Consider the following 14,739-nt stretch of genomic DNA (forward strand, 5'->3'; position numbering starts at 1 on the left):
ATGTCTCCGCCCGGCCTCGGCCCCCGTGGCTGATTAATCTTACAGAGCAAGCGCTCGTTGAGCACGCCCGCCCGCCCAGCCTCCCACACCTGGGCCACCGCCCGCACCCCAAACCCAGCTCGGTTACTAGAAATCCAGCAAGGAGAAGTGGGTTAGGGAGAGCAGGAGGAGAAGGCGCAGGAGAGGGGAGAGCAGAGGGAGGGAGAGGAGAGGGGAGAGGCAGCCAACACCTCGGTGCCACTTACCGCCAGTCGTCCTCTACCTGAACCCCGATGGACTGGAATTTGGTAGCGGGACTGGGCTCCTCTTTTGGCACTGGCTGAACGCAGTCAACCTTATTGAAGGACAACGACAGCAACGGCACGGAGACAAAGACAAAAATAAAGAACAAACACCACACTTGCTGCTGAAATTCACGTTAGTGGGACGACGCAAACGGACGTGTGGACAGACAGACACGAGGCATGCGGACACTGCACGTGGGCCCGAGGCCGGACCAGGTTAAGCCGGGCACTGCTCATTCGCGCGGAGGCGGGCGGGCAGGTGGGTGGGAGGTGGGATGGGGTGGAGATGACTGGCTTTCCCTACTCTGAGGAGGGTGCCATCACATCGATCGCTTTGGGTCCGTTGTCCTCCGAGAGGTGGGAATCGTTCCTTCTAGTCCTCTCCTTCACACGCATCAGAGAGAAGAAAAGAAAAAAGGACAACGAAAGAGAAAGAAAACACACACACACAAAGCCACAGCCGTTATCTGGTGTAGTTGAAGCGGGGCTGTCTCGAGGCACAGATCGCTCCCCCAACCCTGCAGGTGAAGGGCAGGCTGGAGGCGCCGGCAACTAGGGGCGCACCTCGGACAGCAGTTCTGGATTTGAAAGCTGCAACGAAGGCAAGAGCCGGCCAAGTCCCTGGGCCCCGTGGGATGCCGGCCCTGGGCCTCGATCACACTTGGCTGAGGTCACCTTCAGCACTGGGTGGGCCAGGGGAGCCACGTGCAAAGCTGGCACTCTTTCTCTATACCAGTGATGCCCTGGGCCTACCTTTCTTTTCCGGGACAGAGGTACGTGGCCACGGAGCAGCCAGGTCAGCCCCTCCGCCACCGCTCATGAATGAGGGAGAACACACACTTGACCCAGGGCTCGAGGCACCAAGGGGTGGGACGAGAGTTGTAGGGGTGTCCTTGGAAATAGGAGACTCTCGTCTCTTGGCTTCACAGAGGCCAGGGAGGCTTTCCCGGGCAGGGACTGAGCACCAGGCTCCTCCTTGCCATGGGGGTGCAGCTGCATTTCTCCTTCAGCAAGAGCCAGCTCAGAGGATGCAATATCACCGGATCTCAAGAAGCTGCCTGGAGAGCATGGAGTGCGGGTGGGGTGAACCCGGGGGAGAAGCCTGGATGGGCCCAAGAGCCAGAGTACTCAGCCCCGTGTGAACTGCCGAGTGAAAGGATCAGGGTGAGTCTAACTCTCTCAGGTCTTCTGGAAAGATAAGAACATCCGGTTTGGCCAAGGAGAGGGTGGGGCTGCACAAACAAAGACCCTGGGACTAGACTATTTTCTGTATTCCTTAGTCTCTCCTGAGAGCTGTACAGGACAGGGGCCGGACCCCTTATGAAGGAGCCCAGAAAACTGAATAGTCTCCTGGCCGACTTTCTTCTTGTATATGTGCCCAAATTTTTCCTCTCCAAGAGGCAAGTGCAAGAAATCGGCCGGTGAGCCATCTCTGGTCCATTCTGCCCCCCTTTGAGTCCCATGTTCCTTCTGTAATTTTGGTGCTTTGTCATCTACTCGGCCATGCCCCACTGCGCAGGGGTGGCTGGGGAAACGGAGATCCTGTCCAATCTAAGCCACAATGCACACCACCTGGACCTCCTTGATCGCCCTCTGGGTTTGGAGGGGCTCTGCCTCCCCCAAGCTCTTAGCTCACTGTAGCTGCCCTCCCTCCCTGCCCTGAGTATGCTCCACTTTAGTCTGGATTTAGAGCAACTCTTGAAAGCTGCAAGGCAGGGCCCAAGTTTTCCCCACTCAGCTAACAGCAGGCAGATTACTGATGTTAAGTGCATGCAGGAGGTGCAATGAAGCAGTGGAGGGGAAGCTGGCGCACCTTGCCCTGCTGTGTGCCCTGGCCATGGGCGCACAGTGAGCCTGGCTTCCTGAAGGGTCTGCTGGCTTTGGCCACTTGGTCCCGGGGAATTATCTGCCTGGATCCTTTCTCACAGAGGGATGCACCGGGACCGACATCCCACTTCTCAATTTGACATGGGCCTGGCACCTCAAGCAACCTACCTGTCCCCAAGGCCCGAGAGGGCTCTGGGCAAAGTTCCCCTTGAGCAACCCCCAAGGCTCCAGGGCCCTGAGTCCTGGGCCCCTGGCCCTCGGCGTCTACGCTCCACGCTGCTCCCACCGCCAGGCGGGGCTGTGGCCTCCGCACCGGAGCTGACCTTGGATCAGAGAACTGTTAGGCCAGTCCCGCCTCCCACGCGTCAGCTGCCAGGGCAAAGGGTGGAGTGAACAGACAGACAGTGGACAGGCAAACAGTGGACAGGAGATGGCTGGCTGAGTGTAACTACATTCACTGGGACAACCCATCGTTGGAGCAGGGACACCTGCCCACAGCTGCAGAGCCCGCAGCATGTTCGGGCGAACGTGAGGAAGACGTGACTATGGGTGGAATTTGGTCTGGCCACTTGGGGCCGACCTCCCAAAATAGACAAACCACCTTTGCCCAAGAGACCTAGTGGGCCTCCACCAGATGTAATTACACGCAGGCAGGTGCACGGCGTGGGCCGAGGACAGAGTGCGAAAGGGGCCCCTACTTGTATTCCTATAGATGACAGTTTCCTTTTGGGAATGGCCTCAGGGTGGGATTCGGAGCTGGTCAGCGTCCCTTGTTCGCTCTTCAAAGCTGCATGTTTTGGGGGTGGCTCAGGGGCCTCGGGGGCTGGGGTGACTCCGCCCCGTGTCACACTGGGCGGTCGGGTACTGCTGTCCAGGCTGTCCGACGAGTTGCTCAGGCCGGACTGGCTCGTCACTTCGCTCTTGTGGTCCTGGCTGTCCAGGTAGGTGTCCTGGGCAGACTCGGTGCTGCTCTGGACCGTGACGGAGATGAACGGCTTCGATGTGGTGCGTGGAGGGACCGGTGGCGGGGTCTTCTTATACGCCACTAGGCATGATGAACCTGCAGATGGGTGAGAGGAGGGCAGGGGAGACGGTGAGGCCCCAGCCCTCTTGAGCCCCTTTCAGGGCTGAGGCCCTACCTGACCCAACCCTAGCTCTGGCCTCGGTGAGGATTTCTGAAGCAGGAGAATGGGGGTCAGACACAGCAATGACCAAGACAGACAGACACAGGCCCTGCCCACCTTCATGCTGAGCCAAGGCCAAGTCTAGTGGGGGATGCCTACATGGACCAAACACACCCTCCACCTGAGTCCCCCACAAAGGTCTTATCCATCCGGGGCATGGGCTGGATGGTGACAGCAGAGTGACGGTCAGGACAGCTAAGGAATGGTTAACCTCACTTGTCCTCAAGTTCACCGAGAGACCTACCACTCCCCTGCCCAGGTCTTTTCCTCCTACCCTACCTTCCCTCCACCCTTGTTTCCTCTGCCTGGATGCCCTCTCCCTGTCTGGTCAGAGACCAACACATCCTTCAGGGCTCAGCTACCCTTCCCCACATCTTGCCATTCCCACCCCACCCCTCACCTTGTTATGTGAAAACCCCACACACCAGTCTACCTCCCCCAAGACTCCATCACGCCCGGTCAGACTCTCTGTTCTCCACCAAGATTCAGGGAACCAGGACCCGCCATAGGTGGGAGTTGGTGTCTCAGAGTCCCATTCTGAATCTGGCCCAGGGCTGGCCCACAGCTGGCTTCGTAAACGCTGAACTTTTTGTTCTGAAACAGGAGGTGCTTTTCAAACAGCAGTAGCTACTTGCTGTGAGGGGCTGGGTCACATCCAGCGGCTTTTCTCAGCATCTTAACTCCAACTGCCCTTTCCCCAGTGAGGACTGAAATGAGCCTCTCCCCGGGTGAGGCCCGGGCCAGAAGAGGAGCCAGAGGAGTGGCTTTAAGCCTTGCCTTCAAGGGACTGCCAATCACGGTGATGGTGATGGCTCAATGGAAACCCTCAAAATGAGGCCCAGTGCCACAGGGGCAGTGACAAGGCACAGCAGAATCCATTCATCTGCTCCTGTGAGATATCACTACTCAAACATCAGAATGACCAAAACAAAAACGGGTGACAACACCAAATGTTGGCGAGGATGTGGAAAACGAATCACTCATTCACGGCTGGTGGGAGTATACAATGATAAAACCATGGAAAAGTAAACATGCAATTACCATACAACCCAACAAGTGCACCTTGGGCATTTATCCCATAGAAATGATAACACATTCACAAAAAACTTATACAGGACTGTTCATGGCAGCTTTATTTGATATAGGCCAAAGTGGAAACAAGCTCACTGAGAGACCTACCACTCAATGGCTGAATGGCTGTGGTGCGCCCAGACCACCACTCAGAAACAAAAAGAAATGAACCACTGATACAAGCAACTACTTGGATGAAACTCAAGTGAATTACGCCGAGGGAAAAAGCAATCTCAAAAAGTTGCAAACCACATGATTCTATTTATAAAGCATTCTTGAAATGACCTAATTATAGAGATGGGAACAGATTAGTGGTTGGTGGGGAGACAAGGGGGAGAGAGTGATGGGGAGGCTGGAGGGACTTGGTTATACAGGGGCGACAGGGAGGACCCCAGTGTGTACAAAGTGATGGGAGTTCTATACCTTGACTGTGGTGGTGGATTCATGAACCTACACATGCAGTGAAACTGCATCAAACTAAAAAACCACAAGGTGATACAAGTGAAAATGGTGAAATCTGAGTAAGATTGGTGGGTTGTACCTATGTCAATATTCGGGTTATGATAATTATACTACAGTTTTGCAAGATTTTTCCATTGAGGGAAACTGGGTAAAGGGTACACAGGATCCCTCTGTATTATTTCCTACAACTGTATGTAAATCATATACAATTACCTAACAATAGAAAATGTAATATAAAAAGCCCATCCATCTGTCTGTTCACCTGATAGACGTGTATTAAGCCAGGCCCTGTACTGGGGTCCAGGAAAGCTAGGAGCCCCCATTAGCAGAGAAACAGCCGTGACACAACTACTTCAACAGCAATAGAGGCCACAGTAGAAAAGCCCAGGAGCTGGGAGCCGTGTCTTGTGCTTGACCTAGTCTAGGTGACTAAGTGCTCTGGGAGCTCAGAGCCAAGAGCACTGTTCCTCCTCTGTTCAAAATTTCCCAGTTCTGCTCAGGGATCCCCCCAGACAGACATACCCACAGTCTCTGACTCCCCAACCCAAGAAGGGTGGTGCAGGGGCAGGAGGCGGGGCTTCGGTCTGCGGGAGAAGGACCCTCCAGGGCCCTGCCCCGTGGAAAGGGACAGGCCTGCTCTGGAAGATGAGCTCCTGTGTTCAGCTGGTTGTAGGGCACAGGCTGACAGCTGAAAGCTGGGCCGCTTACTGAGCTGTGCTCAGCAGCTTTATGGCTTTGTAATTTACACCTCACGGTGACTCTGTGAGGTGGGGATATGATTATGCCCATTTTAAAGATGTGGCACACGAGGCTCAGGAAGTTAGATAACTTGCCCAGAGTTGCCAACAGCAAGTGACAACCACATCTGTTCAGCTGCACAGCCCACCACACTCCACTCCCCGGGCCTCAGGCCGCCCCCCTTTGCTGGGCTGGGGCTGCAGGTGTCTGAGGCTTTCACTGACCACTTTGCCCCTCAGCATCCTGCTGGACTCTGGAGCCAGTGTGCAGGGGCACATCCAAGCTGAGGCCTGACAGCTGGAGGAGGAGGGGCCTAGACTAAAGGCAGAGGCCTGGCTTCCAGGCCCCGACAACGCCTCACCGAAGTCCCTGTCCCCCAGTGAACTTTTTAGTACCTTTATCTGTTCAGTGGGGGTGGAGGAGTTCTAACAGCACACCATATTCACATAGCTCTTGACTAACTCACAGCATTTTCCCATTTATGCTCTCATTTAAGGGTAAGTATGGAGGCTCCCCTCACTGTGACTGAAAGGGAGACTCCTGCTAGGAGTCCCTCCTCCCCATTGCCTGAAATTCTACCATTTGAGAGTCATTCCTTTGGTAGTGAGGATCCAAAAGCCAGAAAGCAGCAGAGAACCAGACAAGCCTGAGTTCAGACCCCAGCTCTGTCATATACCAATTGCGTGGCCACAGGGAGTGATTACATAGGCTACATCACAGAGGTCAAGGCTCAGACAGCACAGTGCTGGCATGGTTCTGACTAGTTTCTGGTACAGAGGGAGACAGGCCTGGAGGGCAGGGGGTGAGCCAAAATTTCACCACTCCCCAGACACTGGTGGGGAGGCTGGACTGGTTCCCTGACCAGCCAGGGGCAGTCTCCCCCAAGAGCTGGACACGTAGAGAAGCCCACTGAAGCCCATGACCACCAGAGCCCAGCAGAGACACGACTCATTGGGGATTTCAGGATTTGTTTGTTTGTTTGGCCTAAATATCCCAAGAAAGCTTCAGTGGAGTCTTCTGCCCCAGATTAGAAAAGCGAAGCCCTAATCTGCTCAAAATGTTTAAGGGGGGGAATATGCCCCTAAAGAGGGTGGCAGTGAGCATGAGGACCCAGAACTGGGCTCTAAGCCTGGCGGAGGCCGTGTGACCCCAGTCAGGGTCCTTGTCCCCACCTGTGGTGGGGCTAACACTGGCCTGGAGGAGTCAGTCTGTGCAGGGACCTGCCCCACCCAGGAGATAATGGGACTGTCCAAGGGTCTGGACAGAGGACTGACCCTCCAGCCTCTGTCTCAGGCCTCTGTGTAGGCCAGAGTCCTGCTGACGCAGCCACTCATTAGAGAGAAAGTGAACTAGAGGGAGGCCAGGCCAGATGGCCAGATGTGAAAGAAGAAAAAGTGAACTCATCTTGGATTCTCTATGTCTCCTGGGGCACAGGTGACAGCCAGACAAGTGGTGTGACTAATGGAGAGGATTTCGGGGCATCTCTCAGCTGTGAGCACTGTCCCCGCCCCCAGGGCAGGGGGATGGGGCCCGAATCTACAGGACAGCTCTCATTTCACAGGCGTGAAATGCCAAGAAACATAGGCCAACACCTCCCCCAGCCCCTTCCAACGTGGCGATCCAGGCAGTCTGTGTTCCTCACGCCCACCACACTTCCTCCCACCTCGGGGCCTTTACACAAGCTGTTCTTTCTGCCTGGAAGGCTTCTCTCAGCACCTCACATGTTTCAAGTGTCACTTCCTCTAGGAGGCCTCCCCTGACTGCTCCCTACTCTCCCATCACTCAGGATCTCCATCAGCGCGCCCATCACATTTGGCATCAGCTCAGCGAGGCATTTACTTGCTGATGGTTACAGGCCTGAGGCGGCTGGGGGCTCTGTCTGTCTTGGCACAGCAGGTCGTGTCCCGGGCCCAGGGTAATATCTCAAGCATAGAAAGCTCTCAATAAATATTTGTTGAATAAGAAGAAGAACCTCATCATCGCTACAAAAACCACTCGGTTGCAAAAAATCAAGATTTAGCCATAGTGAAGGCTCCCAACACTTTAGAACCCAAGGTTCTAGTCCCATCTCAAATTTGGAGCCCTTTCTGTTTGGTCCCACCCACCCATCCTACAGCCTCACCTCCTGCCCTCCCACCCGCTCAGCATGCCCCTTCCAGCTTCACAGAACCCACACACCCTTCACAAACACCACACTCTTCAGGCGCCAAAGCCTTTGCACGTGCACCGTTTCTGCCAGAACCCCTCCGCGCATCCTTCATGCTTCCCGTCCTCCGGCCAGTCCCTCCACTCTCAGCCCTTTCTGGCCCAGGCAGAGTCCGACCCTCTCCTCTGGAGCACTCAGGGCTGTGGCCAGGTCTCCGACTGAGCGTGTGTCCCATGCGGGTCAGCAGCCGGTCCCCAGTCCAGAGGGTGCACAACCATCATTTGCCAATTAAACCTTAGAGGGAAGCAAGTGCCCCCGAGACCCAAGATGTTGGCCCGGCCAGGATGTAACTGCGGTCCTCCCTGCCCTGGGGAGATATTCTATGTGCCACAATTTACACCAAAATGGCATATGGGTCCAACTCTGTGTCCACTCTTGGAAAACTTTCAGATTTGCCCAGGAAGCTTGGGGGTGAACATCACTCCAGGGTGACTGTCTCCTCCAGCTGGTCCTTGTGCATATTTTTAAAGATCCTGAGTGACACTTCACTGAGACACAGCATTGTCTGCACACTGCACAGCTGTGCCCGGGGGCCGCATGCTTCCCTGCCCTCACCTTGGCCATGCCGGTCCATCACGCCAAGGCTCAGACAGAAGCTGGTTGTGTGATGCCACCTGCCCCCGGCCCCAGACATCCAGCCCAGCCTCCCTGCCCCACTGTGCACAAGTCCTTGCTTCTTCTAAGTAGAAGCTCCCTTTGTCTCATTTCTGCCTTCTGCCCTAGATTTTATCCTGCAAACTCTATTTTTCAGGTCAGAATGAATTTGTTTCCACATCTTGTTTTTTTAATGTCAAGGTGTATAAGATGGCCAATCAGAGCTTCAGGTGCTCAGAGTACTGGCTGTGGCTCCATTTCCCCAGCAGCCCCAGCATGACAGCCTCCTGCAAGTGCCTTGGAGGCCCAGCCTAGTCCTCACGTCTGCTGGCTCCCAAGGGCCCGAGCTTGGCAGGGGTGCTGAAGGAGAAGCGGCCTAAACAGTGTAGGAGCCATGGCTGCAGGCTTTACATAAGAGGCAGCGGACCCATGCAAGACCCCACGTGAATGGAGCTGGCCTCAGAGCCAGAACCCCCTAAACTCCTTTGCCGACTCTGCCCGGCTTGTCGGAGGAAGGGCTGAGAGCCTGTAAGAGCCCTCCTTCTCTCACCCGACAAGTAACCTGTCAAACCACGCAGCTAAATCGGGGAGCTCACTTGTGTGCTACGGTTAAAGCAGAACTCACGGCTCCCGCCCACCTAGCATCAAATTCCTCCCTCCTTCCCTGTTTCTTCCCCCAGAGCAGGGGAAGCTGGGAGAGAATTCCAAGGAGCTAAGTCAGGATCGGGGACAGACTGACCTCTCAGAGCCACTTTCCTGCCGATGGCCCCTGTGCCCTCTACTTTCCCCCTCTGCCAGCCTGGAAACCACCTCCCTCACTGTATCTTAAGAGTAACAAGATCAAACTTCAATTTCAAACGCCAGCAAGAGAGACTGGCAGCACCTCTTACCCCAGCATCCTCCTGGGGCTCCTCCCCACTGCCCACAACCAGGGGCTCCCTACCTGCCTCCCCATCCTTCCCTTCTCCCCCCCCTCTAGAGCCAGCCTCCCCTAGACGCCCCACACCGCCGCTCCCTGGCCCCTCACCTTCCTATCTTACCTTTCCTGTCCCTCTTCCACCCTGGCCAATGGGCCACTTGAGGAATCCAATCACGCCACTGCTTTGAAACCTTCCGATGGTGCCACCGCCCACCCAGTGGAAGTGGAACAAGCCCTTCACTGGGGGCACTCAGGGCTTCCAGAATCTGTACCTGCCTCAGACCCCAAAGTCCATAGGAGCCAAGAGGTTACAAAGGTGTCTGGGAAAGACGAAGCCACAAAGCTTAGGGAGTCCGGCCACACCCTTGGAGCCCTGCCCAGAAGGGGTGCACTCAGGATGCCCTCCTGCTGGTATCAGTGCCAAAGTTAACAGTGCTACTGAGCAAGCACTCCATCTACACTCAGTCCTCATTCCTCATGCTTCTGTATCTGCGAATTTGCCTACTTGCTAAGACACATACTCGCGGGGCTTTTTTTGCAGCCACTTGCAGACTTGAGCAGAACCTGAAAATCTGAGTTTCCCAACACACAGGTTCCCAGCTGAGGCTGAACAAGGCAACACTGCCTTCTTGTTTCAGCTCATACTGTAAACAAGCACCCTTTTCCTGGTCTATTTAGTGCTGTGCTTTCACATTTTTAAGCGTTTTTTTGTTGGTGGTGATTTCTCTGCTTGAAATGGCCCCCAAGTACAGTGCTGAAGTGTTGCCCAATGTTCCTAAGTGCAAGAAGGTTGTGATGTGCCTTATGGAGAAAACACGTGTGTCAGATAAGCTTTGCTCGGGCTTGAGTTACAGTGCTTAGATCAGTGTTACTAAATCAACAATATATTAAATAAGGTGTCTTGGTGGCTTGTGCTGGTAGCGGGTGGGAACGCAGGGACTCTGCATTTCCCATAGGAGGAATGGTTCAGTATTCACTAATTCAGTGTTTGTGAGACACTGCGGATGCAAGCACCATGAATAGTGAGAATGGATTGTACTTTGGCCAAATGAACCCTCAGAACAGATATGTGAGGTAGGTTTCTCACTGCCCTGTTTTCCAGGTGAGGCTCAGAGAGGTGGGGAGACTCGCCCAAGCTCACCTTCTAGCCAGGCAGTGTTGGGGCCAGGGATTGAACCCAGGCTGCCTGAAGCCTGACCCCTACCCTATGCCCCGCCCACTGTGCCAACTCTGTAAGGGTCATGTAGAGGCAACAGCCTTGAACATGTTAACTGTTTCACCCAGAAAATGGGGTGTGACTCCCAATGTGCTCTGAGTAGAATTCAAAGAGATGGCAGACATGAAGATGTCTGTAATCCTGGGGTGGCCCCTATGATTCCACTTACCACAGTTTCTCGATGAAGGAGAGAGTGATCACCTTTTGGGGGACAGCTGAGGACCTTTCTGGAAGACATGAAGGTTGACTGGGTCCGGCAGGATGGACCAGAGTCACTGAGGGGCAAGGAGATGCAGGGCTTTCAGGTGGAGGGGTGCTCTGAGCAAAGGAGCGGGTCAGCACAGCCCAAGGTGTGGGAAGACAGATTTGAGCAGGGCATGGCTCGGCAAAGTGGCATTTAGGTAATTTAGCTGGTGAAGGGAAGCCAGGGAGGCCTGAGAGAGGGCTGCCTCTTCTCGGACAGGGTCCGTGGCTTCCTGGGGCTGCCTGGACACCGGGAACGGTGGTATCTTCTTCCTGCCCACAGCATCCCTCACAAAGTCCCTCCAAACTGGCCTGCAGTCAGAGGATTTACAGCACGTGGACCTGACTGCAGCTGGAAGGGCGCATTGCCTCCTTTCTCAATAGCCCGGCACACCAGGCAGCTCTGTGTGAGGTGCCAAGGCCATCTCAAGCTCAGTGTGTCCAGAATGAATCTGAGCCTCTCCTCCCCGCCGTCGGCCTTGCTCTTTTAAAGAGGGGACCCCCACGCACTCCATCACACACTCCAGAAGCCTGGGGAGTCCTGCCCCCTGCTTCCCAGGCCTCCCCCATCTGTAAGGCTTTGCCCCTCTCCCACAAAAGCGCATGTCACAGAGCCGGGCTTCTCTCTACCCCACCACCCTGGTCTAGGCTTCCACTTTCTACCCTCTGGCCTCCCTGCTTTGTCGGTGATCCAACTCACCCACAATCACTCTCCAGAAAGCAGCCTGAGGAGTTTTTTTAAAGTACAAATTGGATTAATGCTTCCCATTTCTAAAGCTTTTCAAAGGCTCCCCACTCCATGAAGTTGCCCACCTTGGCCTACTACAGGCACTGCCCCCTTCTCCAGCCTCAGTTCCTGCACTTTCCCCTTGTTGATTCCATTCCAGTCACACTGCTATTCCTCAAACACTCCAAGCATGCGCCGACCTCAGGGCCTTTGAACCTGCTGTTTCCCTGTCTGAGATGATCCCCACCCCAACCTCCGCACACCTACTCCTTCCCATCCTGCTCTCATCTCTGCTTCCCACTCAGGTCTCGGCTCAGGGTTCATGTCCTCAATGAGAGCCTCCCAGACCACCCTGTCTAAAGTTGCTGTTCTTCCTTTGAGGATCCTGTTTATTTCATCGAGCACTGATCAACTTACTGGTTCACTTGTCTTTTGTCTCTCTCCCCTACCAGACAGAGATCCTGAGTATCTAATATAGATTCCTGAGGGTGGGGACCCTGAATACCTTATAGAATTAAGATGCTTTCCCAGCACCAGGCCCGATACATGGCTGGGCTCAGTAAGTATTTACTGAATTAATGAACAACCCCTATTTGACAGTTGGGTAGACTGAAGCTCAGGGAAGAATGATTTACTCCTGACTCTGAGTCGGAATCTAATGGCCAGTGCTGTGGGAGGTAAAGCTTGGAGCAGCTCTGCTTGAAGTTCGGCAATGAAGCTGTGGGAACGAGAGCTCAATAAACCCTAAGCACTGGGCATCAGAAACAACTTGAAAAATAACCATTTCTGAAAGGCGGCAGAGAAAGAAAGTAAGCAGTGCTTCCGGCAACATCTTCCAGGCAAGGCATATCATATGTACAGATTTAAAAGAATCATGACTGAGTGAGTCCTGGGCCAGGTACTACTTTATTCCAGACACAGGTCTGGGAGGGGAGATAATCATCACTGATGTTTTATAGATGAGAGAACAGGCTTTTAGCTTTTAACAGTGGCCGTGCTCTGTGAGGCTGTGGTCGACTGTGTACCTTGCACAGGGTCTAATCCCTTCTGGGCCTTCGTTTCCCCAGCTAAGTGGGTTGGCCTTGAATGGGCGTCACAAGTTTAAACGTCTACAGGAGACCAAGCATGTAACCCCTCTGGCCCACAGCTGTCATGTGGAGACCTGGGTGAGGGAAGCCAGAAATCTGGCCTTAAAAATAAATAAATAAAACCTCTAAATTTAAAAGTGGAGTTAGTTAATTCTTTTTAAAATGGAGTTAGTCAATTCTAAGTTTTAAAAAACACTGGGCAGGTACGTGCCTGCCTGCTAACGTGGCCCATGGCACACAGGTTTGTGACTGCTGGAACAGCTGTCCTCAGGCCTCCTTGCTCCTTCTGGAGCTCCAGCCCCTCTCCCCCTGCTCCCCAGGAAGCCGGTCCACTAGAACCTCCCCCTTGGAAAGGCAGGAGACCCTTGGGAACCTTGAAATCGAGGCAGCAGGAGGCCCTTCTGGTGGTGTCTCAGGTCTGTTGGGCAAAAGCAGAGAAGCCCCTTCTGGTCGGCAGGCCAGTTCTGCTTGCAGGCTCTTGGCACCAGGGCACAGGTGGCGGGAGAGCCCCATCCAGAGCACAGATGGCCGCCCCCCTTCATGGGCCTGGAGCAGCTGCCTGAGAGGGACCAGCTTGGTTGCTGGGACAACACCCTTCGCCCCCTCCAGAGACAGCTGCTCCTTAGAAGCCCTGTTCACACACCAGTTGGGGTCCAAGGTATGAAGTGGCTCTGTCCTGACACGTTCAGGCCAGAGGTGCTGGAGGACAGGGTTAAGCAATGCCCTCCAGGTGGACCCACAGTTCAGGTCAGCTGATTCTCTGAGGACAGGAAGCTGCCGGTCAGGAGCCTTCACAAGCTCCCGGGCATCTCCCCTGCCTGAGGGCTGGCCGTGAACTGGCCTAGCATGAAAAGCTTTAATTGTATTGGCTCATCAACTCTTCACCAGGCCTATCACTCCCACTTCAAAGAGGAAAAAAGTGAGGCCCAGAGAGAAGTGAACAGCCCCAGGTCACACAGCCAGGATTTGAGCTCAGGCTTTCTGATTCCAGAGCCAGCACTTGTAGCTGCTGCTTCACCACACTGACCAGGGCTGGAGTTAGGTGCACTTAGCAGGGCCTGGCTGAGATTCTGGCCAGGCCAGTTCCCCAGTCAGGACCCTAATCTTGGGTCCTCACGCAGGGTTTGGCGATATCCTCTGAGTGGGTTAGATGGTGGCTGCCTCTGGCTCTGCTGGCCATGGGGTCAGAGGCCTGGTGCCCCTGGACCAGAACCCCAGCACGTGGAAGAAAAAGGCGGCCTGCTCTGCCTGTGATCACTGCCACCCACAGCCCTTCCTCAGGCCCTTCTCTTCTGGATGTGCAGTCCTGGACACTCTGACCCTCCACCAGAAACACCAGAACCCCTGACATGGTTTCCCAGTCACTCAGGACTTCCCCAGTTTGGCTAAATCTCACTACAGCCTCAAGGCAGAGCCCAAAGAGGTGAGGCCACTCATCCCAGGTCACACAGCTGGCTGATGGGGTACTGGGACTGGAACGAGGATGTGAAAACCTCCAAATTCTAGGGTCCAAGGACATAGTAATTCCAGTGACTTTCAAACCAGGTTCTGGGGGCCCTCAAGAGGGCCTGGGGAGGCTTTTTGACTCCCACCCCCCGCCAGGGCCCTCAGAGCACCTCCATTTTCTTTTTTTCCTCCATATGGTATTTTGGGATCCACCGGACTCATTCAACCTCCTCATAGTACAAATGAGGAAACTGAGGATCAGAAAGGCAAATGTACTCCCTGAGGATCAGGTGGCAGAGCAGGAACCTTGCCTGGGGCTCTGAGTGTGGGTGTGTTCCCTCTGCCCACCTGACTCCCAGCCTGGAGACCACCAGCTCTAGGCATTCAGGGAAGCACCCACGTGTGGCTGAGCCCCACCTCCTCCAGCCCCTGACCAGGGGACCCCAGACGGCATGCTGTTTCTCAAAAAACATTTCCACGAGGGCTTCCCTGGTGGCGCAGTGGTTGAGAGTCCACCTGCCGATGCAGGGGACACGGGTTCGTGCCCCGGTCCGGGAAGATCCCACATGCCGCGGAGCGGCTAGGCCCATAAGCCATGGCCGCTGAGCCAGCACGTCCGGAGCCTGTGCTCCGCAACGAGAGAGGCCACGACAGTGAGAGGCCCACATAACGCAAAAAAAAAAAAAAAAAAAAAAAAAAAAAAAACATTTCCACGAATACTGCGACCGTATCCA

At 54.7% G+C, this 14,739-nt stretch overlaps 1 protein-coding gene across 9 annotated transcripts in view; it reads right to left on the bottom strand.

Annotated features, from left to right (window-relative positions):
• The window catches only part of DLGAP4 (DLG associated protein 4), a 92,769-nt gene that overhangs the window by 35,016 nt on the left and 43,014 nt on the right, over positions 1–14,739 (bottom strand). For 7 of the 9 annotated variants that reach the window (XM_027078385.1, XM_027078384.1, XM_027078390.1 and 4 more), the window contains 2 exons: positions 2,810–3,171; positions 246–334 (listed from right to left, as the gene is read on the bottom strand). In XM_027078385.1, the coding sequence (XP_026934186.1) occupies positions 246–334; positions 2,810–3,171 (451 nt within the window). Of the gene's footprint in view, positions 1–245; positions 335–588; positions 669–2,809; positions 3,172–10,670; positions 14,479–14,739 lie in introns of those variants that run through there. The other 2 variants (XM_027078392.1, XM_027078386.1) reach the window with 2 other exon arrangements.

The sequence above is a fragment of the Aethalodelphis obliquidens genome, unplaced genomic scaffold (assembly GCF_003676395.1).
Source record: "Aethalodelphis obliquidens isolate GAN/ISIS:26980383/991018 unplaced genomic scaffold, ASM367639v1 scaffold42, whole genome shotgun sequence".
Taxonomy (NCBI): Eukaryota; Metazoa; Chordata; class Mammalia; order Artiodactyla; family Delphinidae; genus Aethalodelphis; species Aethalodelphis obliquidens.